Consider the following 15,161-nt stretch of genomic DNA (forward strand, 5'->3'; position numbering starts at 1 on the left):
TGCAAGCAAAAGTTTGACTCCAGGTGTTGTTGAGGAGGGAGAGAGGTCAAAAGCGTCCATCATCGAGGTGTCCTCGGGGGGATGTTTTCAGAACAGCCTGCTCCTGCGTCAAGGCCATTCGAGGTAGTCAAATCGTAGATTGGGATTTTTGTTTTTCCGCGAGCAGACATTATAATGGCTTGTCTGTTCTATTCGTCCATGCTGGCCCTCATATCCAATTTTTCCCTTTCAACAAGCTTTTCCATGATGTGATCCATCTTGCGATTCAGTTCAGGGCTGTGATCCCTCAGCCCGGCCCGAACCTTCCATTGCGACGAACAGCCTTTGGGCCCCTTGAGTGGCTGCCATCGTCTTACGAATTTGACGATACACCAGAGCAATGCCCAGCCCAATCAGCAGGTGCCCCGCGATCACGGTTCCAAATAGGTAGATGTCTTCCACGTCCTCGATGGAAAGGACTGAGAGGCACATGATTCTCCATTCATCCCAGGAGTCTCTCACGTACCCCGCAGCAATGGTTCCATCAGGGCAGCCAGGCTCCCCAGAACCTCGAGAGTCCAGCTGATCATTTCCATGTCTGATGTTTAGATTTGGAGGACAGCGCAAAGAAAGAGGCTTCAAAAAAGTGTAGACAAGACAAAACAAAGAGAGCAAGCAGGGAGAAGAAGGGAGCGGAAGAAAATGCGACCGCCCTCACCAGAGGCAAGACAGAAAAGTAACAAGTCACTTTTGTGCGTGTCTGTCCCAGGCACACACCACGGACCCACGCTCTGGGCAGGCACCAACTCGGGCAGCGTGTACGCCTACGCTCTGGAGGTGCCAGGCGTGGGCTCCGGGCGCGGCCCTGAGCGGGGAGTAGGCGGCGAGAGCAGCGCATGCGTGGAGGCGGTCCTGGGCAAAGAGATTCAGCTGATGCACCGAGCCCCCGTAGTGTCCATCTGCGTGCTGGACGGACGCGCTAAACCACTACCGGACCCTTATGAAGCCTCACAGGACCTGGCGAGCGCTCCCGATATGTCCAGCGCTCATTCTGTGCTCATTGCCTCAGAGGAACAACTCAAGGTAAAGTCCAAGAATAATAAACATCCACTTTCAGATTGATCTTCTTTCTCTCTCTCTTCAGGTGTTCTCTCTCCCAAAGGTGAGCGCCAAGACCAAGTTCAAGCTGACGGCTCACGAGGGCTGTCGCGTGAGGAAGGTGGCTCTGGCGGTCTTCAGCTCCACGGCCCAGGAGGACTACAGCGAGCACACCTTGGTGTGTCTGACCAACATGGGCGACATGCACCTCTTCAACATACCCGGCCTCAGGCCGCAGGTAGGGTGCTCACCTGTAAAATCATACTTCTAATTAGAGATGTCCGATAATGGCTTTTTTGCCGATATTGTCCAACTCTTAATTACCGATTCCGATATCAACCAATACCGATATATACAGTGGTGGAATCAACACATTATTATGCCTAATTTTGTTGTGATGCCCCGCTGGATGCATTAAACAATGTAACAAGGTTTTCCAAAATAAATCAACTCAATTTATGGAAAAAAAGTACCAACATGGCACTGCCATATTTATTATTGAAGTCACAAAGTGCATTATTTTTTTTAACATGCCTCAAAACAACAGCTACAAAAGCAATGGAGGCACACTGTCAGGTTCAAACACTGATGACATCTATTAAACAAGACAAGAAGCAAAGAATCAAACAGAGACAGAATTCAATTTGGACTCAATATTGAGGAGAGTCGTCTGTACACTGTACCCTTGTACAGTATCTCAGCACTGTCACGTTCAAACACTGAGGACATCTATTAAACAAGACAAAAGGCAAGGAATCAAACAGAGACAGAATTCAATTTGGACTCAATATTGAGGAGAGACATGGCCACTGCACTCTCTGTACAGTCCTGCACCACGCTCTGACGAAGAAGGTTTTCGTCTTCTCTTTTATTTAGATATTCAATGTTCACGCACCAACACATGTCTCAGCAGAAATAGGAAGTATGTAAAACAGTCATTGTTTTCGGTCTCATTGAAGTCCAAGAAGAGGATTTCTCGGGCTTGGGCTCCTTCCTGGATCCAGCTGGGGCAGGTGTTGGAGGACAATGGATAACCCCTCCCGTCTCCTGACCACAGGGACTTCAAGAGGGCAGCGGGTCGTAAATAGCGTTGACCTCGGTTACCAAATAGTTGGAAGAGAGTTTGTGAAATACTTCAGAGAGAGTTCGTTTAACACTTCAAAGAGAGTTCCTCTGGAAGTTGAGCAGATCCTGCCATCTGTCCGTGTTGAAATCACAGTGGCGTTTCACGAGCCTTCTTCCTCTTGTTAGGCCTCGAAAGACAGCATTCATAATACAACGTTTCTTTTGTGATAACTTACAAACAATTATTCCAACAAGCACGCTCTGCCAAAAGATTGCACGCCCCCTTCTTTTATTTTGGACCCTCCCCGACCACATGGCCACAGCTGCTTCCAAAGGACAAAGGTCGTAAACAGTTCACAGAAACGGTCAGTTCAAAAAAGAGTTTGTAAAAGAGGTCTATAAAATAGTTCAAAAAGAAGGGACAAGGGGTAGAAGATGGATGGATGGATGGATGGAGTTCGTAAAATATTTCAAAAAGGAGGTTCAAAAAGAGGTCGTCTGGAAATTGGGCAGATCCTGCCTTCTCTCCGCTTTGAAGTCCTTGGGTTAGAATAATATCTTTCCGTTGATTACCATACATGAAAGAAAACAGAAATCCCTTCATATTGCTTCCCCCTACATAGTGTGTATGTGTCTCCCTCTCACAGACAGCAAGCGCACCTTCTTACACACATCACATACTGTCACGTCATACGTCACATACTGTCACGTCATACGTCACATACTGTCACGTCATACGTCACATACTGTCACGTCATACGTCACATACTGTCACGTCATACGTCACATACGTATACGTCCTCTCCCAGCAGAGAGGTAGCAGCATGGCTAACGTTAGCTGTGATGCTAGCGCAGCCGTGCGAGCAACGCTCCCTCTAAGGTGCTCGCCTGTGCAATTGCGCACTGTTTAAGCGTCCTCTGCGCATAGCAAATCTATGCCACGCACAAAATCAAATAAAAAAATAAGCGCATAACAATTTTTGACACACGGACACGACAGAGAAAACAGTTTTCGTCATCATTGTTCAAATATTGTGACGTCTGTCGAGACGCTTATCTCCATTCGGTGCCACACGTCCACACCATCAAAATGCTGAGGCAAAAATGTCCACATCAACACCGTATGAAAAAATTAGTGATTTTTTTTGTTGTGATTTCCTTCTCTGCATGAAAGTTTAAAAGTAGCATATATTAATGCAGTATGAAGAAGAATGTTTTAATGTAGACATGCAAGCCTTCAAAGAAAATGTTGAAAATCAAGACTACATTTCCTGCAAATGGGTGCATTTCTACCCTATATTTTAACTTTAGATTTATTCTCATATCAAACTCTTTTGGCTGTCTTTTTGACACTTACATCCGGCGCCCCCCTCCACACCCTGGATTATAAATAATGTAAATAATTCAATGTGATTATCTTGTGTGATGACTGTATTATGATGATAGTATATATCTGATAGTATATATCTGTATCATGAATCAATTTAAGTGGACCCCGACTTAAACAAGTTGAAAAACTTATTGGGGTGTTACCATTTAGTGGTCAATTGTACGGAATATGTACTTCACTGTGCAACCTACTAATAAAAGTCTCAATCAATCAATCAAAACACATAGAATCATCATACTGCTGTGATTATATGCATCAAGTGTTCATTCAAGGCTAAGGCAAAATATCGAGATATATATCGTGTATCGCAATATGGCCTTAAAATATCGCAATATTAAAAAAAGGCCATATCTCCCAGCCCTAGTTCAATGATGCCATTTCTGTTTGTCATGTATCATTTTGTCTATTTTGTGTTTATCCTTGAATAAACAGGTCAGTTTCTTGTTACCAACCATTGTGTATTATTCAAACTCCCCTAATTCAGCTGGCTAGTTGTTATCAAGAGTACTAAAACCCTTTTCAACATGATTCCGACAACTAAGTAGGCTAAATAACTTTAAACTTTAATACATGCTCGGATAGGCCAGTATCGGTCAGTATCGGTATCGGATCGGAAATGCAAAAACAATATCGGTATCGGATCGGAAGTGCAAAAACCTGGATCGGGACATCCCTAATCTACGCACCTGTCGCCCATCTCGGAGCCGGCCCCGGCGCGCCCCGCTTCGCTGCAGTACCGCAGGCCACGCCTCCTCACAAACATAATGTCATGGCTGTCTTGAGTTTCCAATCATTTCTACAACTTCCAAGTCACGCCGCTTTGATCTTTTTGTGATCGGACGTCGCCACGCACGTCACGTAATGACGTCATCCCACGCGGAGGGACAGATAAGGTGACCGTTTGGGGGAAAAATGGCGAGCGATTCTAAAGGATTTGATACGATGGGAACCGGTTCTGAACAATTTGCAATTACCATCCCTAATCAAGAGGTTTCCTACAGCCACAGCTGTTAATATCATTGGTTTTTGACACTGATTAGAAACCACTCTGGTTATACACTTTAACTTTAACTTTAACTTATGTAAACACCTCTGGTTATACACTTATGTCAGGGGTCGGCAACCCGCGGCTCCGCAGCCGCATGCGGCTCTTTGATCACTCTGATGCGGCTCAGCTGCATATTTGACGACCCTCCCGATTTTCCTGGGAGATTTCCGGATTTTGGTGCCTCTCGCAGAAAACTCCCGGGATTAATATTCTCCGATTTTCACCCTAACAATAATAATAAGAACATCAGCACCTTAGCACAACATAAACACAACAGAACAAATACCCAGAATCCCATTCAGCCCTGACTCTTCCGGGCTACATTATACACCCCTGCTACCACCAAACCCCGCCCCCACCCCAACCCTGCTCCCTCACACATCAAGCCCCCCCTCCCCCACCTCTGTGCGTCAGTTGAGGTGGGCGGGGTTTGGTAGCAGGGGTGTACAATGTAGCCCGGAAGAGTCAGGGCTGCATGGGATTCTGGGTATTTGTTCTGTTGTGTTTATGTTGTGTTACAATGCAGATGTTCTCCCGAAATGTGTTTTGTCATTCTTGTTTGATGTGGGTTCACAGTGTGGCGCATTATTAGTAAGAGTGTTAAAGTTTTTTTATACCGCCACCGTCAGTGTAACCTGTGTGGCTGTTGACCAAGTATGCCTTGCTGTCACTTACGTGAGCAAGCCGAAGCCCCATACAACGACTTTGTGAAATTTGGGTAAGATTAGTTGAAAAATATGTCCGTAGTAAGCAAAATGTATTTCTGGGGAAACTAATTGCCCATAAATCAATGACTATTTGTCAAATAAGTATACAACTGTGAGAATATCTGTTATATATATGCTGGCATGTCTTTGTCGTTTTTAGCACAACCATAGAGGGCGTCACAGATGTCATTTACAGTCTCTAAATGAATGAGTTTTCAAATATAAGCCGGTTTAACTCTTCATTTTTGTTTTTGATTATTAAGCATATTTTATGTATTTATGAACCATTAAGTGTTTTCAAACACAAACATACCTAAATAAATGAAAACAAATATCAGGGTCAGGGCTGCATGGGATTCTGGGTATTTGTTCTGTTGTTTATGTTGTGTTACAATGCAGATGTTCTCCCGAAATGTGTTTTGTCATTCTTGTTTGATGTGGGTTCACAGTGTGGCGCATTATTAGTAAGAGTGTTAAAGTTTTTTTATACCGCCACCGTCAGTGTAACCTGTGTGGTTGTTGACCAAGTATGCCTTGCTGTCACTTACGTGAGCAAGCAGAAGCCCCATACAACGTTTGCCAGGGGACTTTGTGAAATTTGGGTAAGTTTAGTTGAAAAATATGTCCGTAGTAAGCAAAATGTATTTCTGGGGAAACTAATTGCCCATAAATCAATGACTATTTGTCAAATGAGGATACAACTGTGAGAATATCTGTTATATATATGCTGGCATGTCTTTGTCGTTTTTAGCACAACCATAGAGGGCGTCACAGATGTCATTTACAGTCTCTAAATGAATGAGTATCAAAATATAAGCCGGTTTAACTCTTCATTTTTGTTTTTGATTATTAAGCATATTTTATGTATTTATGAACCATTGTATTTTCAAACACAAACATACCTAAATAAATGAAAACAAATATCAGGGTCAGGGCTGCATGGGATTCTGGGTATTTGTTCTGTTGTGTTTATGTTGTGTTACAATGCAGATGTTTTTCCCGAAATGTGTTTGTCATTCTTGTTTGGTGTGGGTTCACAGTGTGGCGCATTATTAGTAAGAGTGTTAAAGTTTTTTATACCGCCACCGTCAGTGTAACCTGTGTGGTTGTTGACCAAGTATGCCTTGCTGTCACGTACCTGAGCAAGCCGAAGCCCCATACAACGTTTGCCAGGGGACTTTGTGAAATTTGGGTAAGATTAGTTGAAAAATATGTCCGTAGTAAGCAAAATGTATTTTTGGGGAAACTAATTGCCCATAAATCAATGACTATTTGTCAAATGAGTATACAACTGTGAGAATATCTGTTATATATATGCTGGCATGTCTTTGTCGTTTTTAGCACAACCATAGAGGGCGTCACAGATGTCATTTACAGTCACTAAATGAATGAGTATCAAAATATAAGCTGGTTTAACTCTTGATTATTAAGCATATTTTATGTATTTATGAACCATTAAGTATTTTCAAACACAAACATACCTAAATAAATGAAAACAAATATCAGGGTCAGGGCTGCATGGGATTCTGGGTATTTGTTCTGTTGTTTATGTTGTGTTACAATGCAGATGTTCTCCCGAAATGTGTTTGTCATTCTTGTTTGGTGCGGGTTCACAGTGTGGCGCATTATTAGTAAGAGTGTTAAAGTTTTTTATACCGCCACCGTCAGTGTAACCTGTGTGGTTGTTGACCAAGTATGCCTTGCTGTCACTTACGTGAGCAAGCCGAAGCCCCATACAACGTTTGCCTGGGCCGGCACAGGGGACTTTGTGAAATTTGGGTAAGATTAGTTGAAAAATATGTCCGTAGTAAGCAAAATGTATTTTTGGGGAAACTAATTGCCCATAAATCAATGACTATTTGTCAAATGAGTATACAACTGTGAGACTATCTGTTATATATATGCTGGCATGTCTTTGTCGTTTTTAGCACAACCATAGAGGGCGTCACAGATGTCATTTACAGTCTCTAAATGAATGAGTATCAAAATATAAGCCGGTTTAACTCTTGATTATTAAGCATATTTTATGTATTTATGAACCATTAAGTATTTTCAAACACAAACATACCTAAATAAATGAAAACAAATATGAGGGTCAGGGCTGCATGGGATTCTGGGTATTTGTTCTGTTGTGTTTATGTTGTGTTACAATGCAGATGTTCTCCCGAAATGTGTTTGTCTTTCTTGTTTGGTGTGGGTTCACAGTGTGGCGCATTATTAGTAAGAGTGTTAAAGTTTTTTATACCGCCACCGTCAGTGTAACCTGTGTGGTTGTTGACCAAGTATGCCTTGCTGTCACTTACGTGAGCAAGCCGAAGCCCCATACAACGTTTGCCAGGGGACTTTGTGAAATTTGGGTAAGATTAGTTGAAAAATATGTCCGTAGTAAGCAAAATGTATTTTTGGGGAAACTAATTGCCCATAAATCAATGACTATTTGTCAAATGAGTATACAACTGTGAGAATATCTGTTATATATATGCTGGCATGTCTTTGTCGTTTTTAGCACAACCATAGAGGGCGTCACAGATGTCATTTACAGTCTCTAAATGAATGAGTATCAAAATATAAGCCGGTTTAACTCTTGATTATTAAGCATATTTTATGTATTTATGAACCATTAAGTATTTTCAAACACAAACATACCTAAATAAATTAAAACAAATATCAGGGTCAGGGCTGCATGGGATTCTGGGTATTTGTTCTGTTGATTATGTTGTGTTACAATGCAGATGTTCTCCCGAAATGTGTTTGTCATTCTTGTTTGATGTGGGTTCACAGTGTGGCGCATTATTAGTAAGAGTGTTAAATTTTTGTATACCGCCACCGTCAGTGTAACCTGTGTGGTTGTTGACCAAGTATGCCTTGCTGTCACTTACGTGAGCAAGTCGGCTCCCATTGTTTTCTTTAATTTGTGAAACTGGTCAAAATGGCTCTATGACTGGTAAATGTTGCCGACCCCTGACTTATGTAAACACCTCTGGTTATACACTTATGTAAACCCATACTTGTTGTGTTTTAGGTACGCTACGACTGCATTCGTAAGGAGGACATCAGTGGCATCGCGTCGTGCGTCTTCACCAGGAATGGACAAGGTGAGCAGCCATGGGAAGAACATTAGCCGTCTTCTTGTCGACTAGGCTCGCCATATATGACATCAATCATGTCAATTTAGAGCTTTTAATACTGTGGTTATATCCTGGGTGTGCATGTTGATGATTATTTCTAAATGTGGGATATACAGTATATAATAATGGAAGTATAATGTACAAGAATATTTCACATGTCTTTACTGTCTATTTAATTGAACAGTGTTTATGTTGTCATATTTCTATGAAGCTCATCTTGTATTTGAGATTGTTTGTATAGGGTTAGGCCAAATAAGTGCTCAACTTCAGCCTAGTGAAGTGAATTATATTTATATAGCGCTTTTCTCTAGTGACTCATAAAGCGCTTTTACATAGTAAAACCCAATATCTGAGTTACATTTAAAGCAGTGTGGGTGGAACTGGGAGCAGGTGGGTAAAGTGTCTTGGGGATCGAACCAGGAACCCTCGAGTTGCTGGCACGGCCACTCTACCGACCGAGCTATACCGCCTTATTACACAGCCTACACCCGTTCGGTCTGTAAGATTGTCAATTTCTGAATGTAAAAACTGTTAGTTTATGTAAAAAATGTTTGTTTATTTTGTTGACCACTGGTTGAAGAAATGATAAAGTAAACTAGTTACAACAGAAAGTAACAAGTAATTTAGCAAGTAGATTAATAATCATTTTGAGGAAATAACACAAGTGGAATTGACCACATATTGCGACCCCATGAGGGACAAGCGGTAGGAAATGGATGGATGGATGGATGGATGTTACGCTAAATTAGGAGTCTTTGTAAATGTTTTTATTATCATTTACATAGCAAATAATAAATTGTGATATATGTATATATATATATATATATATATATATATATTAGAGATGTGCGGATAGGCAATTATTTCATCCGCAACCGCATCACAAAAGTCGTCAACCATCCGCATCCACCCGAATTAACATTTAATCAAAACTCCACCCGCCCGTTGTTATATATCTAATATAGACGATGCAAGGCATTAGTGAGGTTATAAAGCTTTTGCCTGTTAAAGAAAGGAGACTGATCCAATGCAGCAGAGACATTCAATGCGTGCCACGCTGTCACGGCCCAGACGCACACCAGTGCGCAATCGTCTGGGAGCCGCGCTGAGCGCACCTCCAAGCGCGTGGAGGTGCGATGTCCCTCGCACCCGCGGCGGCTCCACCCGGGCTCGCGCCCGAGGCTTCAGCGCGCACCGCGGCGGCCATCCTACTCGTCGCGGCCTAGCCCTCGCGGCTCTCGCTGCCGGCGACGGCCGGGTATGGGCCCGACGCTCCAGCGCCATCCATTTTCAGGGCTAGTTGATTCGGCAGGTGGGTTGTTACACACTCCTTAGCGGGTTCCGACTTCCATGGCCACCGTCCTGCTGTCTATATCAACCAACACCTTTTCTGGGGTCTGATGAGCGTCGGCATCGGGCGCTTTAACCCGGCGTTCGGTTCATCCCGCAGCAACCAGTTCTGCTTACCAAAAGTGGCCCACTCGGCTCACCAGGGTGAGCCCCACCCCTTTCGTGAGCGCACTGCGCGCGGAGTGACCCCTGTTACGCGCCCCCGGCCACGGGGGTGGCGGGCAGGTAAGCTGCGCGGGAGGAGCGCGCGGAGTGACCCCTGTTACGAGCCCCCGGCCACGGGGGTGGCGGGCAGGTAAGCTGCTTACCTGCTGCGCGTGACGCCGGCCGCGGCGAAGGCGGACGAGGCGGGGTGTCGGTGCGGTGGGCGCGGTGGTGACCCTGGACGTGCGTCGGGCCCTTCTCGCGGATCGCCTCAGCTACGGCTCCCGGTGGGGCCCTCTCGGGGGAAGGGACCTCGGTCCCGGACCCCGGAGAGGCGTCCCTTCTCCGCTCCGTAAAAGTGTCCATCTCTTTTTTTTTTCTTCTTCTGTTGTGGCATATGCTGCAGGTGCCTGCTCGTTTTTCGTATGTGGGTAACAACATTTAACTATGTATATATATTTCCGCCTGAATCTATTTAAAATCAATTTTTTTTTATTTCAACCGCCCGAACCGCGGATAATCCGCGGACTCCGCGGTTGTGTCCGCAAACCGCGCATCTCTAATATGTATATATATTAGGGATGTCCCGATCCAGGTTTTTGCACTTCCGATCCGATACCGATATTGTTTTTGCATTTCTGATCCGATACCGATACTGACCGATACTGGCCTATCCGAGCATGTATTAAAGTTTAAAGTTATTTAGCCTACTTAGTTGTCAGAATCATGTTGAAAAGGGTTTTAGTACTCTTGATAACAACTAGCCAGCTGAATTAGGGGAGTTTGAATAATACACAATGGTTGGTAACAAGAAACTGACCTGTTTATTCAAGGATAAACACAAAATAGACAAAATTATACATGACAAACAGAAATGGCATCATTGAACTAGGGCTGGGCGATATGGCCTTTTTTTAATATTGCGATATTTTAAGGCCATATTGCGATACACGATATATATCTCGATATTTTGCCTTAGCCTTGAATGAACACTTGATGCATATAATCACAGCAGTATGATGATTCTATGTGTTTTGATTGATTGATTGAGACTTTTATTAGTAGGTTGCACAGTGAAGTACATATTCCGTACAATTGACCACTAAATGGTAACACCCCAATAAGTTTTTCAACTTGTTTAAGTCCACCTAAATTGATTCATGATACAGATATATACTATCAGATATATACTATCATCATAATACAGTCATCACACAAGATAATCACATTGAATTATTTACATTATTTATAATCCAGGGTGTGGAGGGGGGCGCCGGATGTAAGTGTCAAAAAGACAGCCAAAAGAGTTTGATATGAGAATAAATCTAAAGTTAAAATATAGGGTAGAAATGCACCCATTTGCAGGAAATGTAGTCTTGATTTTCAACATTTTCTTTCAAGGCTTGCATGTCTACATTAAAACATTCTTCTTCATACTGCATTAATATATGCTACTTTTAAACTTTCATGCAGAGAAGGAAATCACAACTAAAAAAAATCACAAATTTTTTCATACGGTGTTGATGTGGAAATTTTTGCCTCGGCATTTTGATGGTGTGGACGTGTGGCACCGAGTGGAGATAAGCGTCTCGACAGACGTCACAATATTTGAACAATGATGACGAAAACTGTTTTCTCTTTCGTGTCCGTGTGTCGAAAATTGTTATGCGCTTATTTTTTTATTTGAGTTTGTGCGTGGCATAGATTTGCTATGCGCAGAGGACGCTTAAACAGTGCGCAATTGCACAGGCGAGCACCTTAGAGGGAGCGTTGCTCGCACGGCTGCGCTAGCATCACAGCTAACGTTAGCCATGCTGCTACCTCTCTGCTCGGGGAGGACGTATACGTATGTGACGTATGACGTGACAGTATGACGTGACAGTATGTGATGTGTGTAAGAAGGTGCACTTGCTGTCTGTGAGAGGGAGACACAGGAAAGAGTGAGAAGAGCCTGTCGTGTAATGCCAGCAGCTAAAAGCAACTGCGTGAGAATTCACAGACCTGTGGATGTGTTGAAGGTGTGCTGGAAAATGCGGAACGGAAATTACAGAGCAGCAGAAAAGTGGAATGTATTATTTAAATCGGTGCGTTGGAAAACACGGACCGGAGTTTTTTTTAAAACTGGATCTGGATCGGCATTTTCCCATGCCTTGCCGATACGCAATTTTTGGCAAATATCGGCAGCCGATCCGATCCAAATATCGGATCGGGACATCCCTAATATATATATATATATATATATATATATATATATATATATATATATATATATATATGGCAAGAGGCTGCAATAAATACTGGATATAGATTTGAAACCCTATTGTGTGGGGACATCGCTCTGTTAACACAGTCACCTTTAGGGGACCTCTGACGGTATGGGGACAAAAAAACAGGTCCCCTAAAGCAGTGGTCCCCAACCACCGGGCCGCAGCTCGGTACTGGACCGATTAGTACCGGGCCGCACAAGAAATAAACATATTTATTTTTATTAAATCAACATAAAAAACACAATATATACATTATATATCAATATAAATCAATACAGTCTGCAGGGATACAGTCCGTAAGCACACATGATTCTATTTCTTTATGACAAAAAAATAGTAGTGCTTATTCTTAGGACAGGGGTCGGCAACCTAACATGTTGAAAGAGCCATATTGGACCAAAAATACAAAAAAATAATCTGTCTGGAGCCGCAAAAAGTTAAAAGCCTTATGTAAGTGTTATAATGAAGGCAACACATTAAGTAAGTGTCTCAAAGGGTTAGATAACTCATGAAAATGATTGGCTTAAAACTGCCAAAGGTATAAATGTGTGTGCCCAAGTTAAGGAAAGGACAGGCTGTCTTCTTCTAATGGATTTATTACAATCTTTGCAAGCTGGGTAACGTTTGCTGTGGTCTGGAACAACATGGCACACAATCAGAAATGCTGCCAATATCCATCCATCCATCCATTTTCTACCGCTTGTCCCTTTTGGGGTCACGGGGGGTGCTGGAGCCTATTTCGGCTGCATTCGGGCGGAAGGCGGTGTACACCCTGGACAAGTCGCCACCTCATCGCAGGGCCAACACAGATAGACAGACAACATTCACACTCACATTCACACACTAGGGCCAATTTAGTGTTGCCAATCAACCTATCCCCAGGTGCATGTCTTTGGAGGTGGGCGGGGCCTATCCCCAGGTGCATGTCTTTGGAGGTGGGAGGGGCCTATCCCCAGGTGCATGTCTTTGGAGGTGGGAGGAAGCCGGAGTACCCGGAGGGAACAGGTAATGTGTCATGAGACATGCAAATATAAATTAAATACAGGACAAAAGTAAAGGAAATTAAATGAACTCAAATATACCTACAACTGAGGCATAATGATGCAAAATGTACACACAGCGAGCCTAAATAGCATGTAAGCATGGATTATTAGCACTCCGCGAAAGTCAATAACATCAACAAAGCTCACCTTTGTGCATTCACGCACAGCATAAAACGTTTGGTGGACAAAATGAGACAAAAAGGAGTGGTATAAAAAAATGTCTTTTTGTGGCAGCGACGGAGAAAGTTGTACACGTAAACCAACTACGGTGAGTTCAAGGACCACCAAAATTAGTAGGACAAAATGGCGCTGGCCAAATACTGTCATCAGTGAAGCATAAACACAAACATATTAAACAGTGGGCTTTCTAACAATTAAGTTAAAGTTAAAGTACCAATGATTGTCACACACACACACTGGGTGTGGCGAAATTATTCTCTGCATTTGACCCATCACCCTTGATCACCCCCTGGGAGGTGAGGGGAGCAGGTTTGTGTCATGTGTGTCCTCCTACAGCAGTGGTTCTCAAACTTTTTTTGTCATCCCCCACAATGGACAAGGAGGAGTTTTCAAGCCCCACCTGCCCCCATCGCCCCAACAGAGCGCTAATGCCAAGCTTTAACATTTTCAATTTTTTGAACATCAAGTTGTATACATTCGAACTCAATAACATAAAATAACATTAAGTTCAATAATAAATAAAATAACTGTGCAGTTGTGGTATAACTTGCATCAAGTTCAATAATAAATAAAATAACTTCCATCAAGTTCAATAATAAATAAAACAAAAGTGTTATAACTTGCATCAAGTTCAATAATAATTCAAAAAAAGTGTTATAACTTGCATCGAGTTCAATAATAAATTAAATAAAAGTGTTATAACTTGCATCAAGTTCAATAATAAATCAAAACAAGTGTTATAACTTGCATCAAGTTCAATAATAAATCAAAAAAGTGTTATAACTTGCATCAAGTTCAATAATAAATCAAAAAGTGTTATAACTTGCATCACGTTCAATAATAAATCAAAAAAAGTGTTATAACTTGCATCAAGTTCAATAATAAATCAAATAACTTGCATCAAGTTCAATAATAAATCAAAAAAAGTGTTATAACTTGCATCAAGTTCAATAATAAAAAAAAGTGTTATAACTTGCATCAAGTTCAATAATAAATCAAATAAAAGTGTTATAACTTGCATCAAGTTCAATAATAAATCAAATAAAAGTGTTATAACTTGCATCGAGTTCAATAATAAATCAAATAACTTGCATCAAGTTCAATAATAAATAAAACAAAAGTGTTATAACTTGCATCAAGTTCAATAATAAATCAAAAAAAGTGTTATAACTTGCATCAAGTTCAATAATAAATACAATAAAAGTGCCACTTTGCAATCTTTGCAAAAAAAAAAGGAGGAGCTATGCATTTGGCAAGACAGGGCAAGTGACAGCACTTTCCCCCAGGAGAGCCACCTTGCTTCACTGTGAAACAGCACGGCTGTATGATCATCTCCCATTTCCTCACACAGTGCAGAGAACAGTCGCGCTTTCAGTGGTCGTGTTTTGATCAAATTTACCGCGCTCACAACATGTTAAAACCTCATTGAGTTCGGGGCTGAGCTGCCTTGACGCGAGTGCTTCCCGGTGAATGACACAGTGTGTGCCCGTCACATTTTTGTTTCTCTGCAGGCTCTGGCTCTGGCTCGACGACCTTTGAGGTGCGAGTCACAAATGTATATATTTGTGTAATTGTGATCCACACATTAGCCTGCTACCCATCCGCGCGAAAGTTTGTTCCGCTTAGCCCCGCCCCCATTAGTTACTGTTGCTATGTCTGTCAAACTTTCGCTCGTACCGAGAAATATAAAGCCTACAGTAAAAATAAGTACCGGTAATTTCCATTTATTTATATAGCGGATTTCACAGACAGAATCACAAAG

At 42.3% G+C, this 15,161-nt stretch overlaps 1 protein-coding gene across 2 annotated transcripts in view; it reads left to right on the forward strand.

The window, feature by feature from the left end:
- Positions 1-15,161, forward strand: part of llgl1 (LLGL scribble cell polarity complex component 1) — a 180,894-nt gene that overhangs the window by 148,764 nt on the left and 16,969 nt on the right. For both annotated transcript variants that reach the window (XM_061982062.1, XM_061982064.1), the window contains 3 exons: positions 749-1,062; positions 1,124-1,315; positions 8,310-8,382. In XM_061982062.1, coding sequence (XP_061838046.1) covers positions 749-1,062; positions 1,124-1,315; positions 8,310-8,382 — 579 coding nt within the window. The remainder of the gene's footprint in view (positions 1-748; positions 1,063-1,123; positions 1,316-8,309; positions 8,383-15,161) is intronic.

The sequence above is a fragment of the Nerophis lumbriciformis genome, linkage group LG24 (genome assembly GCF_033978685.3).
Source record: "Nerophis lumbriciformis linkage group LG24, RoL_Nlum_v2.1, whole genome shotgun sequence".
Taxonomy (NCBI): Eukaryota; Metazoa; Chordata; class Actinopteri; order Syngnathiformes; family Syngnathidae; genus Nerophis; species Nerophis lumbriciformis.